Consider the following 17,662-nt stretch of genomic DNA (forward strand, 5'->3'; position numbering starts at 1 on the left):
TTTGACCCAAGACTGTGGGTAGTTTTCGGCAGCGTAATCAGCTGCGAAAGTGAAAATGAATAAAATAGCCGTTGGAGATTCTATCAGTATTTTTAGAATTACAGTAATCTGCTTTTTTTGCGCCTTTTGTATTCTGGTCTGGAGGAAAGTGTCTATTGTTATCTGCCCAATTATCTCTGCCTCCAACAATTTGGTCCTATTGAATGATAATTGAAATATTTTCTTTCAATGTAAAGGATCAGTCCTATTCATCATTAAATCTTATCAGGTCAAAATAAGGGGGCATTTCAAACAAACTTGCTTTTCTGATTTATCGGGCCATCAGAGGATAATAATTGGCCATAATTGGTGGAATCATTGATTCTTTTTTTACACATTTCCCTTTTTCCCCCTCCTTATTGATTGATTCCCTCCCACACTTCAAAATTTAATTTCAAATCGTGCCTTCGATATGAAGTTTTTATCGATAATATTCGATGAAAATTAGTGATTTTTTACTCTAATTGGTTTGTCTGTAATGTTAGCTTTTATATTTGTCTGTAGATGGAGTAGTGGTTAGCGTAATTCAAAAGCTGCATTCTGATGTGAACACTCACACGACCTTTTTGGGGGGCTTGTAACTCACAAATTTCCTTGTAGTTTTTCCGAACGTTTTGAGTCATTTTGGATGGAAGAAATCAATGCAACCTTTCCCACTGAGGTTACCCTCCCTTAATCCAAGGAAAAATGTTTCCAGTAAAACTAATGTAGATCCTCTACGTATGAGCGAATGGGGGCACGCACACTTTTGTTTAAAGAAAATCTTAGGTACCGTTTTCCGAGAAAATTCTGAAAGAAAAACAAAAAAGAAACTGGAAAATCTATTCAGCATAGATTTTTATTACTTCCGGTTTTTACCAAAATCTAATTTTGATATCCTCTGTTGAAGAGCTAGATTCTTCTCAGTGGGTGTGGCTTAGTACATATTAGTATTTGCCATTATTAACAGATATCTCATCAGCTGGCCCCCAATAAGAACTCCTGTGACTTTGGGGGAGATGTCGCTTTTATTTTGACAGGCTTAGACATGTCGCAGTTGGTCTTTTGCTGTAATCCAGTTTTTGAGTTATTTTGTCTGCTTTTATGTGAGGGGGATTCCTTGTGATATTTTTTTGAAAATCAAGTTAGAGCTTTGAATTTTTTTTTTTGTTTTCATTTATGGGCAGGGCCGGATTTTACCTATAGGCTAACTAGGCTTCAGCCTAGGGCCTCTAGATCTAGAGGGGCCTACATTCAAATTGTTAGCAAAATTATAATTACACTATTCTAAAAAACCGGTGAACACTAAAACACTGTTTTAGTAATGTATCGCTGTAGTGATGTATTTTGTTATCTCTCTTGTAATTTACAAACTTAAAAATGGGAGGTGAAAGGGCCTCATAAGTGGAATAGCCTAGGGCCTCTTTTCATCTAAATCCGGCCCTGCTTACGGGATCAATTATTTGGCGAAAATTCTCAAATCATTTGTATTTATACAGATTTAATTGAGATTCTGTGTTCTCTCTCTTTGTACCCTAATAAATATCCTCTTGGCCCAAAATAAGCTCTCTGTATGAAAATATTTCAAGTAAAAGGTACAAGTTTACTGTTATTCTATAAATAATGAAGAACAGTGAAAATTGCAATCAAGAAAAAAAAAAAGAAGACCCAAAATCGCGTCATTCTTTTAGTCGACATATTTTGACCGGATATTTATTCGCTGTCGTATCCTCCATTTCCCGGAAGTGGTGCCTTAATGCAATATTTCGAACATCCCTATATTTGAAATGATTTTCTTGATATAATTAATGAAGTGTTTTTTTTTCTTTCTTTGTTGAGAGTTGATGAAATTCGAGGGAAAATTTATTGCCTAATTTCCCATTTCCTTCCTTTTTGTTTGTGTTTAAAAAAAAAAAATAAAGACTATTTTTCTTTCACCGCATTAAAGCCGACTAACATATACACACCTGGATAACTATTGAGGTCGTAATAGTTACTTTAAGTATTACTCTTCAATTCCCCCCTCCTCTCTCTTTCTTACCATAACTAGTATATTAGTGGCTCTGTCGGTCTTATTGTTTGGTGGTATGTTGGCTAACTGTCACTTCCGGCGTCAATTTCAGTCATTCGAAGTTTCTTAAAATATTTGTATTAATTATCAGCTGGTTTCAACCCTGTGTCTGATCGTGGCTTTTAGTTCTCCTCTCTGACACTCATCTTCTAGCAGATCAGTGTGTGTGTGTGTGTGTGTTCATACCAGAGATCCTGCCGTCATTGGGAGGAGGGAGTATGCTTGAAACCTGGAGTGATTCTGTTATAAGGTGATGCCATTGTAGTGGTATGTATGTATGTATGTATGTATGGAGAGGCCAGCATATATATATATATTTAGATATTGTGTTATGAGTGTTTTTAAGTGTTATGAATATGTAGTTTTGTAATGGTAGTGTTCGCCTATTAACGGTGGCGGAAGTGGCGCTTCTCAGTCCGCGTGACGCCTCCTTATTCGTGAGACCGCAACCTCCTTATCTCTGCGCTCACTACTTCCTCTTTTCTGTCTCTCACTCACACACACGGCGCAGGATTTTCACTGCCTTCCCAATTTCATCATTACTTACGGTTGAGTTTTGGACAGGAAACTTACTTTTCATTTCTTTGTTGTATCTTCTAATGACCTTAATATTCTTGTACTTGGAAGTACAAGTTTTTCCTAAACAGTTCTACCACTACATTTCCTTCTTTATATATATTTATATATATATATATATATATATATATATATATAGTTGTAACTTTCTCTTTCAACTTTCTCAAGAGGAAGTAATGTGATTGCGCCAAATTTGCCATTTAGATTTTGCTTCTTAAACATCCGTTTTTAGGGACTATTGCTTTCTCGTTCACTCTTAAATCTCCCGTGTACCAACTAAAGTACTATATTTAATTAATCTCAATACAAACACATTAAAAACATCTCATTTATTATATTTAATTACACTTATTGTCTGGACCAGAGATGCGTTAAAAAATGAACAATCTTCCCTTGACCCGTATTTTTGCAGTAGCTTGTCATTAATAATTAAAAAACAGAAATATTTCTTAATAAATTGTTATCTACCTTGAATATAATTCGTTCAATTAAGATTTATAAATTTTTGGTTATTAAGAGAGAAAAATACAAGTTTTCAACCTAAATAAAGGAAAAACATGATTTGGAAAATGTGTCTTCACGACTTCCCGCGAGAAAGACTACGGTGTACTTAAAAGTATCGTCTATCAGATCATTAAAATTGTTTCTATTTACTTAAAAAATAGTCTTTTAATGAGTTCTGTATTGGACAATTTGAAGTTCTGTAAATTTCAACGTCCAATATCTCTTCTGCTATTGCACCTACAACCTTGATATTTCTGCCAATTATAGAGGTGGAAGAAGTCTGAAAATTGCCTAGAATTCCAAAGGTTTCTGGATATTAGGAAGGGAAATATTTGGGTTTAAAAATGGTAGGGAAAGTTAAAAATAGTACATAATAAATACTTTTGTACTACAAATTTTTTAAAATCCCTAGTTACGCTGAAAGTCCAACCTTTCCAATTAGAGAGTGGGCGAGTCCCTGTACTTACAGACAGACAGACAAAGAGAGAGATATTCGTAGAACATGTAATTTCCGGTTATTGTTATTTGGAATTTCTGTTTACTCGAGCGGAACTTCTCCAAATTTGTACAATGTACTCAGCAGATATGTGTGTGGTGTTCCTGTACACAGTCCTGCAGAATTCCAGGGAAGAGCCCTGGCCGTTCTATTGAACCATGCTGCTAAACTAGTTGGGACTATTTTTGTTACCACGGTCCAGTAACCTCTCCTCTTGTATGATGTTTGGTAATGGACCAACTGTAATCTTATAGGAAAGTATCTCGCTAAAGTTACCAGATATTTTGTATTAGATAATCATTTAGACACACACTAAAAATAAAATCCTCATTTTGTTCCGGTTTCTTGCAAAAATAATAATATTAATGTAGGTGCTTGAACGTTATGTGATGCTGCGGTGGAAGTGGGGTAACCATGGCATCTGCTTCAGGAAATTTTCTGAGACTGATGACGGAATTTGCTTCTATAGCTGGCCCATGAAGTTAAGACTCTAAAATAAGAAAATGCTCTCGTAGTTCTTACTCTGTTCATATCCTTCTATCTCTGTAAAATTTAATTTTATTATTATTATTATTTATTATTTATTCGTACTAATAATTTAGTTTGTAAAACTGTAAATTACTTTGAAACGCACTTTACGTGGTAAAGCTTAACTTCCAAGTAGTACTGTTCATTATTTTTGGTGATGGATTTATTGTTTCAATAGGATGAAACAATAAATGCCAATTTCAGTCTTGATATTCATTATTGTGCCAAGCTTTCGACCTAGAGGGACTTGGTCATCTTCTAGGCTTATTGTCTATACGTTATTTTTACATTATTATTGTTAAGTTCGTGTATCCTCTGTCTTGTCTACAGACAATTAGCCCTGAAGATGACCAAGTCCTTCTAGGTCGAAAGCTTGGCACAATAATGAATATCAAGACTGAAATTGGCATTTATTTTCTTCATTCTATCAATTTTAACGTTACCCAAAGAAATGCTCTTAAGCTATTTTTTTTCGAACTCAGAGGAAATTAATACGTTGATTTCCGGTAAAAAAAATCAGTTTCCAAAAACTTCGCCGATAGTACTACTTCCTCCTATAATACTTGGGTAAAAGTAAGAAAAAATAAGTCCTTCCCGGGTTCGAATCCAACTGCTGACCCTTAGATTTTTCTCTTCCTAAAGAGCTTCTTACAGCTCACACTGTCCGGTGATGAACAGTGTTGTCTGTAACGAGTGAACACTGTCCGGAAGCCGGCAGTGCCTTGAAAAAAAACTCCGGGCGCCAATAACCTTAGATGTTGACGCGCTTTAAATCATTACAAAAAAAATAAATAAATAAAATAAGTCCTTCGTGAAAATTCGTGAGAAATTTTCCAAGCACTTCCTTTTCTTCAAATTCCACTGCATCGTCCCGGAACCCAACCTTTTTCTGTTTAACCATCTTCTTGTAATCTTTCATCGATTCAAGACCACTCAGAATGAGTTTTTTTGTTTTTGTTAATAGCTGGTATTTTGTACCAAATATTTTGTATATCTCTTCCCTAATTTATTTCTATCGTTCCTGGATAATTTTCTTCATTTTAATATTCAAAATGCTGAATCAAATGATTAGTTACAAGACAAATTTTTAGTGAAGCGATTGTGTGCTAAATATTGTAACAAATTAATCTTAAATTTCTCTCATCTAAATTTTATACTCCATCAATTTTAACATGTACATCTCTCCCTCTCTCTTCTCTCTCTCTGATTTAGTAGATCGATTAGTAATACACTAACGTTTAGATTAATTAATTTAATATCTTCTGAATTAAATGATTAATTTTTGTTTAGCATTTTAAGTAAGAAAGGAGAACAACCTTCTTCTTAAATTGGTTATATTTTCTGCTCTAATAGATAATGTATTTATCTTTATTTTTCCCGAATGTAGATTTAAAATGTATGTAAGTGTATTTGGGTAAAAGATAATTCCAAATGAATATATAGTTTTCGTGACCGCAAATTGTTAAACTTAGGATGGAAGATTTTCGAGGAATCGGTCAAATAAAAAAAAACTCATCTTTTTTGCCAACGTTTCGACAAATATATTGTCCTCTTCAGGAGGACTTCAGTTTCTGTAACTCAACCAACCCGCATAGCCACGCCCTGAAGAGGACAATATATTTGTCGAAACGTTGGCAAACAGATGAGTTGTTTTATTTGACCGATTTCTCGTAAATCTTCCATCCTAAGTTTAAATAATTCCAAATTATGTGAATTGAATACAGAATTATCTAAAAGGTGAGAATCGATTATGTTTCGATCATATCTTTTATTTCTTGATTTGGACGTGACAGTGACGAAGGAATTTTGTTTTGTTTTTTCTTTGTAGGCTGGACAATCTGTTTTCAGATCAGAGCCTTTGTAGATTCCTTTCTATCTCTTCTGAGTTTACAACAAAATCCTTCTAGTTACACAATTTTTAACTATATAAGTAAATATTAGTCTACTTGATGGAAGACTCTGGCCTTAATGAAAGACAATTGACGGGTGTGTTGCCTTTCATATTTAACCTATCCCTTGTTTACACTCTACTACCTGGACTTTTATCGCTTTTGGAAATAGATATAAGCATATGCTTTCTTCTTGTTGATGTAGGTTATTATATATAGGCACTTATCACGAATCTTTGTTGTTAGACATTAGAGGAATGTTCTTTGGAATAGACCCACACCCTGTCTCTTTTATTATTTGGATCTCCTGACGCCCCAATTTTTCATCATTGTTTACCTAGTCTTCTGTCAAGGTAATCTTGAACTTCTTTTGTGTTTTAAAAAAAATAAAATGAAAAAATATTTGGTTTTTTTAAAATGAAAAAAAGTGAGACAACTAACAATTAAAATTATTTCCAAAAAAAAAAATGGAATTCCAAGTGCCGCTTCTTGGGTGACTGCGCCCCCCAATTCCTCCGAAATTACCACAAAATTTACCTAGAATTATCTTGTCAACGTGCTTAACTCCCAAGTGGATATTGGGCTGGATGTGGGTCTTACGTACTCACTTTGAGCAGCCCCATAGTTGGCATTGTGGTTAGTTGCTTATGGTGGGTCACATGGTGTCTTATGGGTTGCTTAGCCTCTACTCCATCTAGGATATCATCTCTTCCTCTGAACAGAATAGCTCTCCTGATGATTGGAGAAAGTCTTGGTAAGATCCACCGAGGATTTACTTTTTATTGGTAGGAAAGTTGTTGCAGGTGATGACGTAATGATTACTTGTAAATAAAAAATAAATTATTTTGTAATATTATATTTACAACTTTGGTAATATTTACTGCAATGTAGAAGTGAAAAACATTTCTTTTCCTGTAAGATCTTAGTGGCTAAGAAAACAGTGATTTAGCACTTGCTGTTGAAGGAACTATCCAGTGTTCTTACATTATATTTCATGCTTCTTGTATTTTATGACTTGCTTGTGGTACCATTGGGTTAAAAACATTTCAAGATTATTGGATGTTTGTATATAACATATAGGTAAATAATGATATTAGCTGTGGGTGTGTGTGTATATATTTGTGTCAAACATCCATAAATAACATCCATTATCTTAATATACATACGTACACTTTCACTTGTACCTGTCTGTACATACAGTCTGTTCGTATAGCTACAAATCTTGACGCTACCTTATTAAATATTCCGGTTTTAACATTAGACGGAACTCAATTATAATCTCTTCTATCATTCTCCACGCCTACATCTTTATGGCCCTCTCTCCACCCTCCCAAAAAATACAATGTATTTCAATAATTTTGAGCAGAGTTACAAAATAAATAAATGAATCTATTATGAACACACTCGTAGGCTCTTTGTCGTTACGTTAGATTATCCATCGTAAACGAAGCCTGAGGAATTATTGTTAAGATGGTTATAATATCTTCACAGCAGCTGCATTTCTTACCACATATTCAGGTGCTCTTGGCGACTTGTCACTTGTCAGTTTCTCCAGCGCTATTTAGATTTAAATAGCCTTCCGAGTCCATACTTATAAATGTATGTATCCGTAGACGTGTACTTCCTTGACCATTAAATCGACATCCGGTTTACAGCATAGGGCCACCACCATCATCATCATCCTCTCCTTGGCAAGTATAATCTCACAGTGCGCAGATTCTGTGCGCTTTTCTTAATTCACGCCTATCATTCTCTCAGTTTTCGGAAGCGAGATGTTTGACCATTTCAATACACCAAAGCTATAAGAGGATAATGCTGGGATTTTTCCTTGCGCTTTTAGAGTGTTTCTTTTCTGGAAGGCAAATGGGTTCCAATAGTTCCCCTAACTTGTTTAGATATTTAGTAATCCAAAGTATTATTTAATATTAAGTAAGATTTATTAAACAAAAAAATATTGTCATTTTTTTTTAAGAAACTGTATATTAACAACTTTCTATAATATTTATTTGATAAGGTTATCTAAGATTCGGGTGGCAGTTTGTTTATATTCATTGATATATCCAACTATGATGTCACAGATAGATTGTCTGTAACAATATGTACCTTTCTATCTATCTGGCAGTTTAAATCTCTCCACAGCCGGGACATTTCTGTTGTTGAAGAGACAAATTGATGTGAGAGATGAAGGCACCCTCCCGTTTCTTGTCATCCAATCTATTGGTAGAGCATTACTGTTCCGGAGGATCCCATTAAGTCTTCGCCTTAAGACCAAAAAAACATCCTGTAAACTTCTTCTCCTTCATTTCCTCTTATTTCTTCTTCCCACCTCCATTCCAGCTTTTCTAGAGGGATCCAATCTTCATTCTTTTAAGCCATGCTGTTGTGGTCGTCATTCGTTGCACTACCTATCTGTAATTCTGCTCCTACTGTCTGTTCTCTTAAAGCTTGACACCCTTCTGTGCCACTGTTAATCGTACCTCCAAAAATTAGCCCTCCGACCTCCTTTCGCTTTTTATAAAGGTGACCATGTGTCAGCATCGTATATCCAGTAAATGCGACTTGCTCCCTCGCTCCTTGGAAAGTTCTCTACTATTAATCTTTAAAGCTCGATTCATTACAATTGTAGCAATTGGCTAATGAAAGAAATTTGAGAATTGATTCCCTAAATTAGATTTTTAAAAATTTTGTTGTAAGAAAACTGAAATTTTTAATATAATCAGATTTGTTTTTAATTTTTATTAAAGTACATTGTATTGATTTTTTAGGTAAATATAAGAGATGCTTTATTTACGAACAAATATGTACGTTGTGAAGTTAAACAAAAATACGCTCCTGTGTTGTGATGGTTCAGTTTTAATCAGATAGTGACTACGTGATCAAGAAGGAGGCTGCTTTGCTGTAGACATATACAATAAGTGTGTTTGTGTGTATATACATAAAAAATGTATAGTGATGTGACTATGTAGTGATGTAGATGTGAGGAGATTCTATTTGTAGCCAGAGATTGTTTATACTACAGAGTTTGAAGGAGGAGAGCAAACTCTCTGGCTAGCCTTAATTCTGTTTTCGTGTGCATGTATGTAACGAATAGAAAGTGGACGCGAAGAAAGAGGAAGAAGGAAGATACGAGCAGACATATTTTAGAAACATGGAGGAAACAGTATTTGTGAGGAGAGGCGTAGTTTTGTTATAAGACAGTCTGGCCCAGTTCGTATCGGAGCCGTACTCCTATTCTGGTATAAAATCTGGGCCGATACATCACAACCAGTGGCGCCCTCATACTAGCCGACAAAGAAAATAAACTTGTAAGCTTCTACCACAACAAAGTAGAAGAGAAGATATATAGGGAAGAAATAAATAAATACTAGTATAGTGATAGAGAAATGCTTGATTGCTTTCATATAAGACAATAACATGTTACCAGTAGTGATTCTGAGATCAGTATGAGAGCTGGCAAGATGTATGTATGTCAGGAACAAATGTTCGTCTCCTGTCTGCCATTGTTTGCCACTTCGGCCGCTTCTAGACCTCAGTTGAGGCGGTGGGGATCTGTCGGATCTTGGGTTAGTTGGATTATTTCATTTTAAAATCCATTTTAGCAGCCATATTTTTTTAAAATATATATGTGTCTGTCCACAGCTCGGAGATAAAGTAATCACTGTTAAGGCAGAGAGCCATTTTAAGAAATATTTGACAGCAGCGATCAGAAATACATTTTATTTATTATGTTAAAGATTCAAATATTTTAAAACTTCTTTGGTGGGTGAATTTTGTTTTTCTATCACCTTCAGGAATAAGGAGGTTTAACATTGGCTAAAAATGGTTTCGGATTACCATTAGTGGCCCTTAATGAGGAACTTAGGGAAATAGTTAACAGAAATCAGAAATGTTGCAGACACGTGAAACGTGATGTTCTACCTCGTACAAAATCGTCTGCTGCAACTCCTTTCCATCCTAGACTGCCATCCTAATCCCCTTTGCCGCGACATAGCCTCCTACAGATACAGGACACAGAAGACTAAAACATATCCTACTCTAACTCTCTACACTAGCTGCAGGTTTTTCCTCTCCTTTTTTCCCTGCATTCTCATCCTCCTCCTCACCTAACTTTTCTCTCTTTCTTCTTCACCACATATCTTCAACGTTAATAAATTCTGTTACCAATTTCCAGGATGAAGGGCATCAATGGGGTATTCGAAACGTACAGTACCTGTAATCAAGTTTTTATAATGAACCTCAGACCCAGAGCAGGTGATAAGGAAAAAAAAAAGACTGATTGGAAGATAAGGAGAGGTTTTTCTCGTATAAAAGGGCACAATTAACAACCTTTTGGTGGCGATGCCAGAGAAACTGGACCCACCCTGAATCTAATCTAATTTGTAACAAAAAGGGCTTTATCGTTGTCAATTTTTTCATTATGGGCATTTTTCTGTGAAAAGAAGAGGTTCTACATTCCTTTATGGAAGTACGGGTACAGTTTTCCTCCAAGTACGTTGTGTATTAAAGAGTAACTTCCTCAAGACTTCTTATAATATAAAATTTCGTTATCTGAATAGTATTTCTACTTCTAACCTGTACATTGAGATCTCGTGGAAAATTACCACATCTTAGTTTGTATTAAAAAACCAAAAAATACTCGAAAGAAGAAATGCAGAGATGAGATAAAAGAAAAACCGCTGATATTTATGTTGTACATACACACACAAATCGTAAGCTTAAGATGGCGAGATTAAAAGAAAGTTCAAAATAAAGGAGAATATTTTATAGCTGTTAACAGAGTCGCTTTAAGTGAGATGATTTACAACCGAAGAGGGATATACTTAACTTGAGAACATTAAGTCGTCCAACGATTTTTATTTTATTTTTTTCTCCTAAAGTTTAGTAATTTACCTTCTTTTTTTAATAGTATATTTACTAAACAAAATGACTACGTTACTGGTTTGATGACGCAAATTGAATCTTTACTACTTAATAGATTGATTTGTTGATGTTTCTGCACAGTGCAGCTTCTTCGGAGGATCTTAGAACACTTCTTTACCGTTTCTATTTTTTGTAGAACATGTCTGCCTTTACTTTCAGTAATAGCCAAAAGCGTTGAACTCTCGGAATCTTAAATAATATTTTTTAACAATTCAATGTTCATCTCGAATTGGGATCATGTTTTTCTGAATCGATGTACAAAAATTTAAGTTGGTTATTTTATGGTTACCTAATATTCGTCTAATATTCTTGAATATCATACTTTAATTTGTTTTACTTGGTATAATTTGGTTTCCCTTCAGACTCCTGTGGACCACGAGAGATTGGATATGACAAATTGTACCGTATCGCCAGCAGAAGATTATACTAAACGAAGACATGTATTCAGATTGACAACCGCTTCCCAGTCGGAATTGTTATTACAAACAGAGTGTCAAGATGATATGGCAAAATGGATTGGTGTTATCACAGATCAGGTATGTTGGCATTTTAAAAAGTTTTATAAGGGAATATTTAAGAAGTAAGATGGAATGAACAAATAATCATTTATCAAAGAATCAATTTATTTAATCAAATCTCTAAGAAAATGATTATTAAGTACAATGCTAGAGTTAATTATATTTGAATAATTATTATGTAACTACAATCCAGTTTGGGCCTTAGCACTGGATTGGAACTTTTGGGTTTCGAATCACAAGCTGAATAAACCAGCTTTGATTGGGATATTCGCCTCCGAGTCTCAACTATTATTTTCACTACAGTTCAAAGCTTGGACTGAAAGTGGTTTTATTTCGGAGTACTTCTGCCCATATACTTAAAAATTCCAGACGTAAAAGGTAGATCGAGGCTGTGTAGTATATTTAATAATAGCATCTCCACAACATGGTTCTTGGTTTTGTGGAAATTAACAGGGGTAACACGTTAACACTTGCTGTCACTTCAGGTTAGTTATTTTTTACATTTTTTTGGCGCATCGACTGCTAAGTTCATTAGCGCCCCCCGTTATTAAAAGGCACCATTATTCGCATGAACTATTAACTTACGCATCTAACTTAAATATTAGGAGAGTCTGAGAAATTGTAATGAATAACGGCTAGCTTTCATCGAATGTAAAAAATTAACTCTGAATCTGTATAACCACACAAAAAGTTAAAAAATAAATATAAAAATAAATAAAACAAATAAATAAAAAGAAACTCAACTTTGGGCTAAATGCCCAAATCACAACCAAAACATTTATCTTAACAAATTCAAAAATACCGCCATAACATGTCACCGTTAAAGTCAGGTGATCAAGAGAGAATAACCTGCTTAATTACAGAATAACCTTCTTAGACGCAGTAACATGCCTCATCAGTCCGGTGTATTTCGGCAAAATTCTAAAGCAATGTTTCAAGATTTGTCAGAATAAGAAAACGAAACCGACCTTCATAGTAAAAAATTACATTCTTTATTACCAATTACTGACGTTTTATCTTGACTCATTGAAATAGGACCGATCTCCAGTTAGGTAGTTAAATAGGCCAATCTCTGGATAGAACATTTTCACAATTTTTAAGTTCGAAAACATTAAAGCCCTGGTGTAAGAAAGAATTGGACCAAACCTTTTAGAAATTGGCAATACTATTCAAACTGTGATAACCATGTATCTTCATTTTTCTTCCATCTTGAGTAAGTAGTACAATTATTAATAATGTTAGAGTGAGAAAAACTAAATGTTTATTTTAAAATTTATATGATGGTACTTAAAAACGACAATTTGTTTAATTGATATCATTAATTATTTAAGCACAAAGCTCTTGAAATGTGTGCCTTGGAAGTTGGTAGCGCTCCCTGTGCATAAGGTTTCAGAAAATATATGTGTTTATGAACCTTCTGAGGATGAAATTGTCGTAGTATAGCAGAAAGTGATCCTGTGAATCCTGTTTTTACAGCGAAAAGCATTTTCTTACAATGGTAAGAACTGTTCCATCCACTACAGTTCACTACAATTATATTGTTTGTTATTTTAAACTAAAGGTGGTGAGTGGAGGCAGCAGTGTCGGTCTTGGAGGTGGATCTGGACAGAATGTGTCACCGGTGGCCGCCCACAAAGGGCTGATGAAGCTTACAACTCCGTTTAGAAACCGATCGCCTACTGGTCAATCACCAGTCAATAAAACTAGAAAACCCAGCCAAACAAACAATGGTGAGTTATTTTTTTATAATTAAAATGTTATTTATCTAGTTTCATGTGACCAAAAATAAACCTTTTCTTTTTTTTTTTTTATAGAAGTGCCTGCAAGTCCACCAAAGTCGAAAACCTGGAAGGGACGTGTGGCTAAACAATTAAGGAGGATTCAAGCCGGCGCTGGATCTCCTGTGTCGCCAACGGCGCCGGTCAGCTATCCAGAAGGAGCTACCATAGGAGTCCCGTTAGAATTATGCCCAAAGGCAATTACTAATGAATATGTTCCGCTTATCGTTGAACTTTGTACCAGAATAGTTGAGGATCGAGGTTTAGAAATTATAGGCATTTACAGGTAAAGGGAGTTTCCTTTCACTATTAACAGAAATAAAGTGGTATATTGTATTTATGTATATACACATAATTGCAGAGTGCCAGGCAATACAGCGGCGGTTACCTCACTCACGGAAGCCGTCAATAAAGGTTTAAACGAAGCACTGCTGGACCAGGATCAAAGGTGGACAGATGTGAATGTTATCTCCTCATTGCTCAAGTTGTTCTTCAGAAGATTACCAGACTGTCTGCTCACCAATGATCTTTATCCTTCATTCATTCAAGCCGACAGGATAGACGATCCAAAACTTAGGGTGTTCAACATCAGGAAATTGGTAAATACTTTAGATACTTGTAGGTTGTAGGTTTGCAACTATTTGTGTAGAATCGTCCGGTTCCAGTCAATCTGTCTCCATCTTTCTACATTCTGAATTAAAATAGGCTATATGTAAATGGTGTCTGGTTCTATTCTAGATGTAGCATATATTGATAATTATATGCCACGGCAGTGAGAAAAGTTCTCGGACTTGCACGAAAATGTGGTTTCTATCAATTATTTGTAGAATGGTCAGCTTGTTGATGAAGAGTCATAAAAGTAAAAACGTTGCGTGCCTCTCGTTGAAATGGATTAATTGCATCATCGTGCCGTCATAAAATTAATCGTTTTGAACATCTTATCTACGAAGAAAATTCTTTTAAATTTATAAGTGTTCTGTTTCTTTATTTGCTGTAGTGAAGAAATGGGCAGCTGAATTTAAACTTGAAACGTTTGTGGTAACTTCTCTCCAATGATGATCCACGCGGCCCAAAACTGCAACCGTAGAAGAAACATAGTATATGTTTTGATCTTTTTAAAAATAATTCAACTGATTTTGTGCGCCTGTGAGGCTTGAATATATTAGGCCAGAAACGAAACTCAGTAACCTAAAACAAAGGTGAAACCTCCGTTTATGTGAATTCTTTTTCTTGATTACCTTGCTAAGACCCAAACTAACGAATATCAGGCAAGTCTTCTGGACCAACCGGATGAGAAAATTCGTGAAAAGAGGCCTGGATTTCCTCTTGAAAGTAAGGATTGTTCAGAACATCTACTCTTTTCACCAGATTTGGCATCGTTCTTTGATTTTGTCGTTTAGAAAAAGTTTCGAGTTAAAATTAAGAAATTTTAGCAGGTGTAGGTGGGTATTTTGTGTGTGTGTGTAAGTGACAGGAGTGAGAGGACACACTATTCTTATCTACAACTTTGTGTACGTAATACATTTTTATTGATTACAGGTCCAAGACCTTCCTGAACATCACCTGCACACATTACGTCACCTGATTAAACATCTACAACTGGTAGTAGAACATTCCGCGATTAATAAAATGGAAGCTAAAAACCTGGCGATAGTGTTCGGACCGACTCTGGTGCGAGCGGCTGACGATAACATGGTAACCTTAGTGACGGACATGTCCAGCCAGTGTCGTATCGTCGAAACGCTCATACATCATGTAAGTGTAAATTTTAGCAGTTTTGAATAATTAAGGAAGCTTAGTTATGTATATGTATTTGTTTTTTGTGTTTTACAATTCGAGATTTTTACATCTAACTTCAAAGATTGATTCTTCACCGGAAAAAAGTTTAGACACACAGCTTTTAAAGCTTGTTCACTGAATTAGTTGATTGGCCAGTTATTTTCCTTCTGTAGGATGTATAAAAGATTTTATTGGATCAACACTCTTACAAAAAATGGCCATTCATTAAACAAATTACCTTTTTAATCATCGAGAGCTTTTTTGGTGATGATTATATAAAACTTTCCTTTTATACCTAAGTGTAATTGAAGAGCTTGGTGCAAAAAGGAGTTACCTACAGTTTTTTTAAAATTTTCAGTAGGGACAAAAAACTAAATATGCTTTAAGATGTATTCCTTATGTTGTGTCTGCCGTAAGGATTAGTTAATACATTGTGATTTGAACTTTCTAGGGCATTTTTTTAAGCTTGCTATAAGCAAAAGTTATTTTGCAGCTAGCTCTTTTTTGCACCAAAATCATAATTTTCAGTAAAACTTTAGTACATATTAAGTACTTTAGTCAACAGATTTTTTCTTGTTTTTGAGCTTTTAAGTGGCATTTTGTGTCTTGTCGAAACGAATGTTAGATATATTATTATGCCTGTCAAAAAGAAAAATAATAATATCTACCTAATATAAACATTAAATAAACCTAATAAAAAAATTGACAGCATCATCTTTTCTGTTTTTGGAGCAAAATAAAGTTATCTGCAGTAGAAAACTCATTTTTGCTCCAAATCTAACCCAGGTTAGAGAATAAGTAATATAAGTAATAATAAACGAGTCTGCATAAAGACTCGTTTATGCGCACCAAAAGATGTAGAATTGAACATACAACAAGGGGGCGCCACTAAACACATTTTCTGAAAAAATTGTAGATAACTCCTTTTTGCACCAAGCTCTTCAATTATAACTGAAAGTGGCAATATTTACTATCTTCCTTTTGGATGATGTTCGGTCATCAAAAAAAGATTCAACAATACTTTGCAACTGAATGAGAAATACTGCTTTTCCAGGCTGACTGGTGCTTTAGTGAAGACGGTCTAGAAAGATTAATCATCAAAGATGAAAGACAATCTAGTATATCCGTGGAGTCCGAATCAGCAATCCCCAATCAAACACTATTGTTGGATAATGTACATAAATTGGAAGGTGTGTATCATTATATTTTGATTAAGTTATTATATATACATTATATATATCTACCTAATTGTTAATGGAATATTGGAAATCGTTCTATTATATTCGTATTTATTATAAATAAGTTTTAGCATTTTTAGTTTTGTTTTTAATTCAAAAGGAAATTTTATTGCATTCAATCTTTTTCTAAAATTACAATTGATCATTTTATTTTTAAAAATTATTTGAATAATATTTAATCCATTAAAATGTTCATTAAGTCGTAAATATATAATTTTTGTTTAGTATTTAAGGCGCGTCACATCTGAGGTTATTGCGTCATTATCCGGAGCTTATATCAGTGTACTGCCGGCCTCCGGACATTTTTAATTTTCCATAACCAAACAATAGATATCGTGTTTAACTACCGGCAGTTTTAAAAGCGCTGAACACGAAACTATTACATTAAGCGGTTTTTGTTCGTTAAATGATTAACTCGTGTTTTTTTGAACAGCAAAATAAAAGCTACATACGAAACGAGATGAATTATGAACATACTTGTTCCATTCCCTTCCTGTCGAACCAAATATGTTCACAAATTATTATCCTCCTGTGGTTTACGTGTTTACTACGGTAGATTGTTCTTCCATAATTAATCTCACCTAAGCTTACCTGAAAGGGCAATTGTTTTGAGAAAATCGCATTAGGATGTTCATTGACGGTTACTATAGTATTTTTATGGCGTAGAAGAAGATTAATTAATTCATTTTCTATTTTTTGAGTTTGTTTTTTCTTACTTATTATTTGTGCGCGATAAGACATTTTGCGAACCACTTTCATTTTTACTTTACTGGCTTCTAGACATGCCTCATTCAAGACGAAGCTAATTTCACCCACCGTCTTCGCCTTTTATATTTTTTTGTTAAACAAACTGCTTAAAATAATAGACTTAGAGAATATTTTAAAACTTTAAATGCCTTTTTAATTTTAGAAATAAAACAATCTCTTAATATACTAAAAAGATCGTTGGTTTATTTTGGCGAATACTTAGAGATAAGAATTGAGGTGTGGTCTAAAGAAAGCTATTATCTTCTTCTGTTTTTTTATACTTCATACCTATGAGGTATGTTGTTCGGAAGCGGATGTTGAGAGCATGCTTTTAATTTTCTCTCATTAAAAAAAAAAAAAAAAAAATCCTAATACTGCGGTTTTACCTTCCGGCTTTGCGGTTCACATTACTCGCACTAACCCATTACCTATTCTTATAGAATCACTATTGTTCAAAATCTTGTCTTGCTACCCTGCGCTCTCTCACGGCTTCAAACTATCAACTATTTGAAATATGAAGGAAAACTAAATTTACAGTTTCCTCCGACCATGGCCAAAAAAATTTTTCTCAGCTTCTACGCTTTTTCTAATTTGATTTGT

General features: G+C 34.5%; 1 protein-coding gene across 12 annotated transcripts in view; it reads left to right on the top strand.

The window, feature by feature from the left end:
• Window positions 1-17,662, top strand: part of RhoGAP19D (Rho GTPase activating protein at 19D) — a 270,087-nt gene that overhangs the window by 234,837 nt on the left and 17,588 nt on the right. For all 12 annotated transcript variants that reach the window (XR_012454373.1, XM_074115154.1, XM_074115153.1 and 9 more), the window contains 6 exons: window positions 11,365-11,538; window positions 13,082-13,250; window positions 13,335-13,584; window positions 13,660-13,897; window positions 14,838-15,053; window positions 16,132-16,267. Coding sequence is in view for 11 of the 12 variants with exons in the window: in XM_074115154.1 (XP_073971255.1) it covers window positions 11,365-11,538; window positions 13,082-13,250; window positions 13,335-13,584; window positions 13,660-13,897; window positions 14,838-15,053; window positions 16,132-16,267 (1,183 nt within the window). In the remaining variant the exon portion in view is untranslated. The remainder of the gene's footprint in view (window positions 1-11,364; window positions 11,539-13,081; window positions 13,251-13,334; window positions 13,585-13,659; window positions 13,898-14,837; window positions 15,054-16,131; window positions 16,268-17,662) is intronic.

This window comes from Rhodnius prolixus, unplaced genomic scaffold (genome assembly GCF_049639745.1).
Source record: "Rhodnius prolixus isolate KJV_2025 unplaced genomic scaffold, Rpr scaffold_7, whole genome shotgun sequence".
NCBI classification, from domain to species: domain Eukaryota; kingdom Metazoa; phylum Arthropoda; class Insecta; order Hemiptera; family Reduviidae; genus Rhodnius; species Rhodnius prolixus.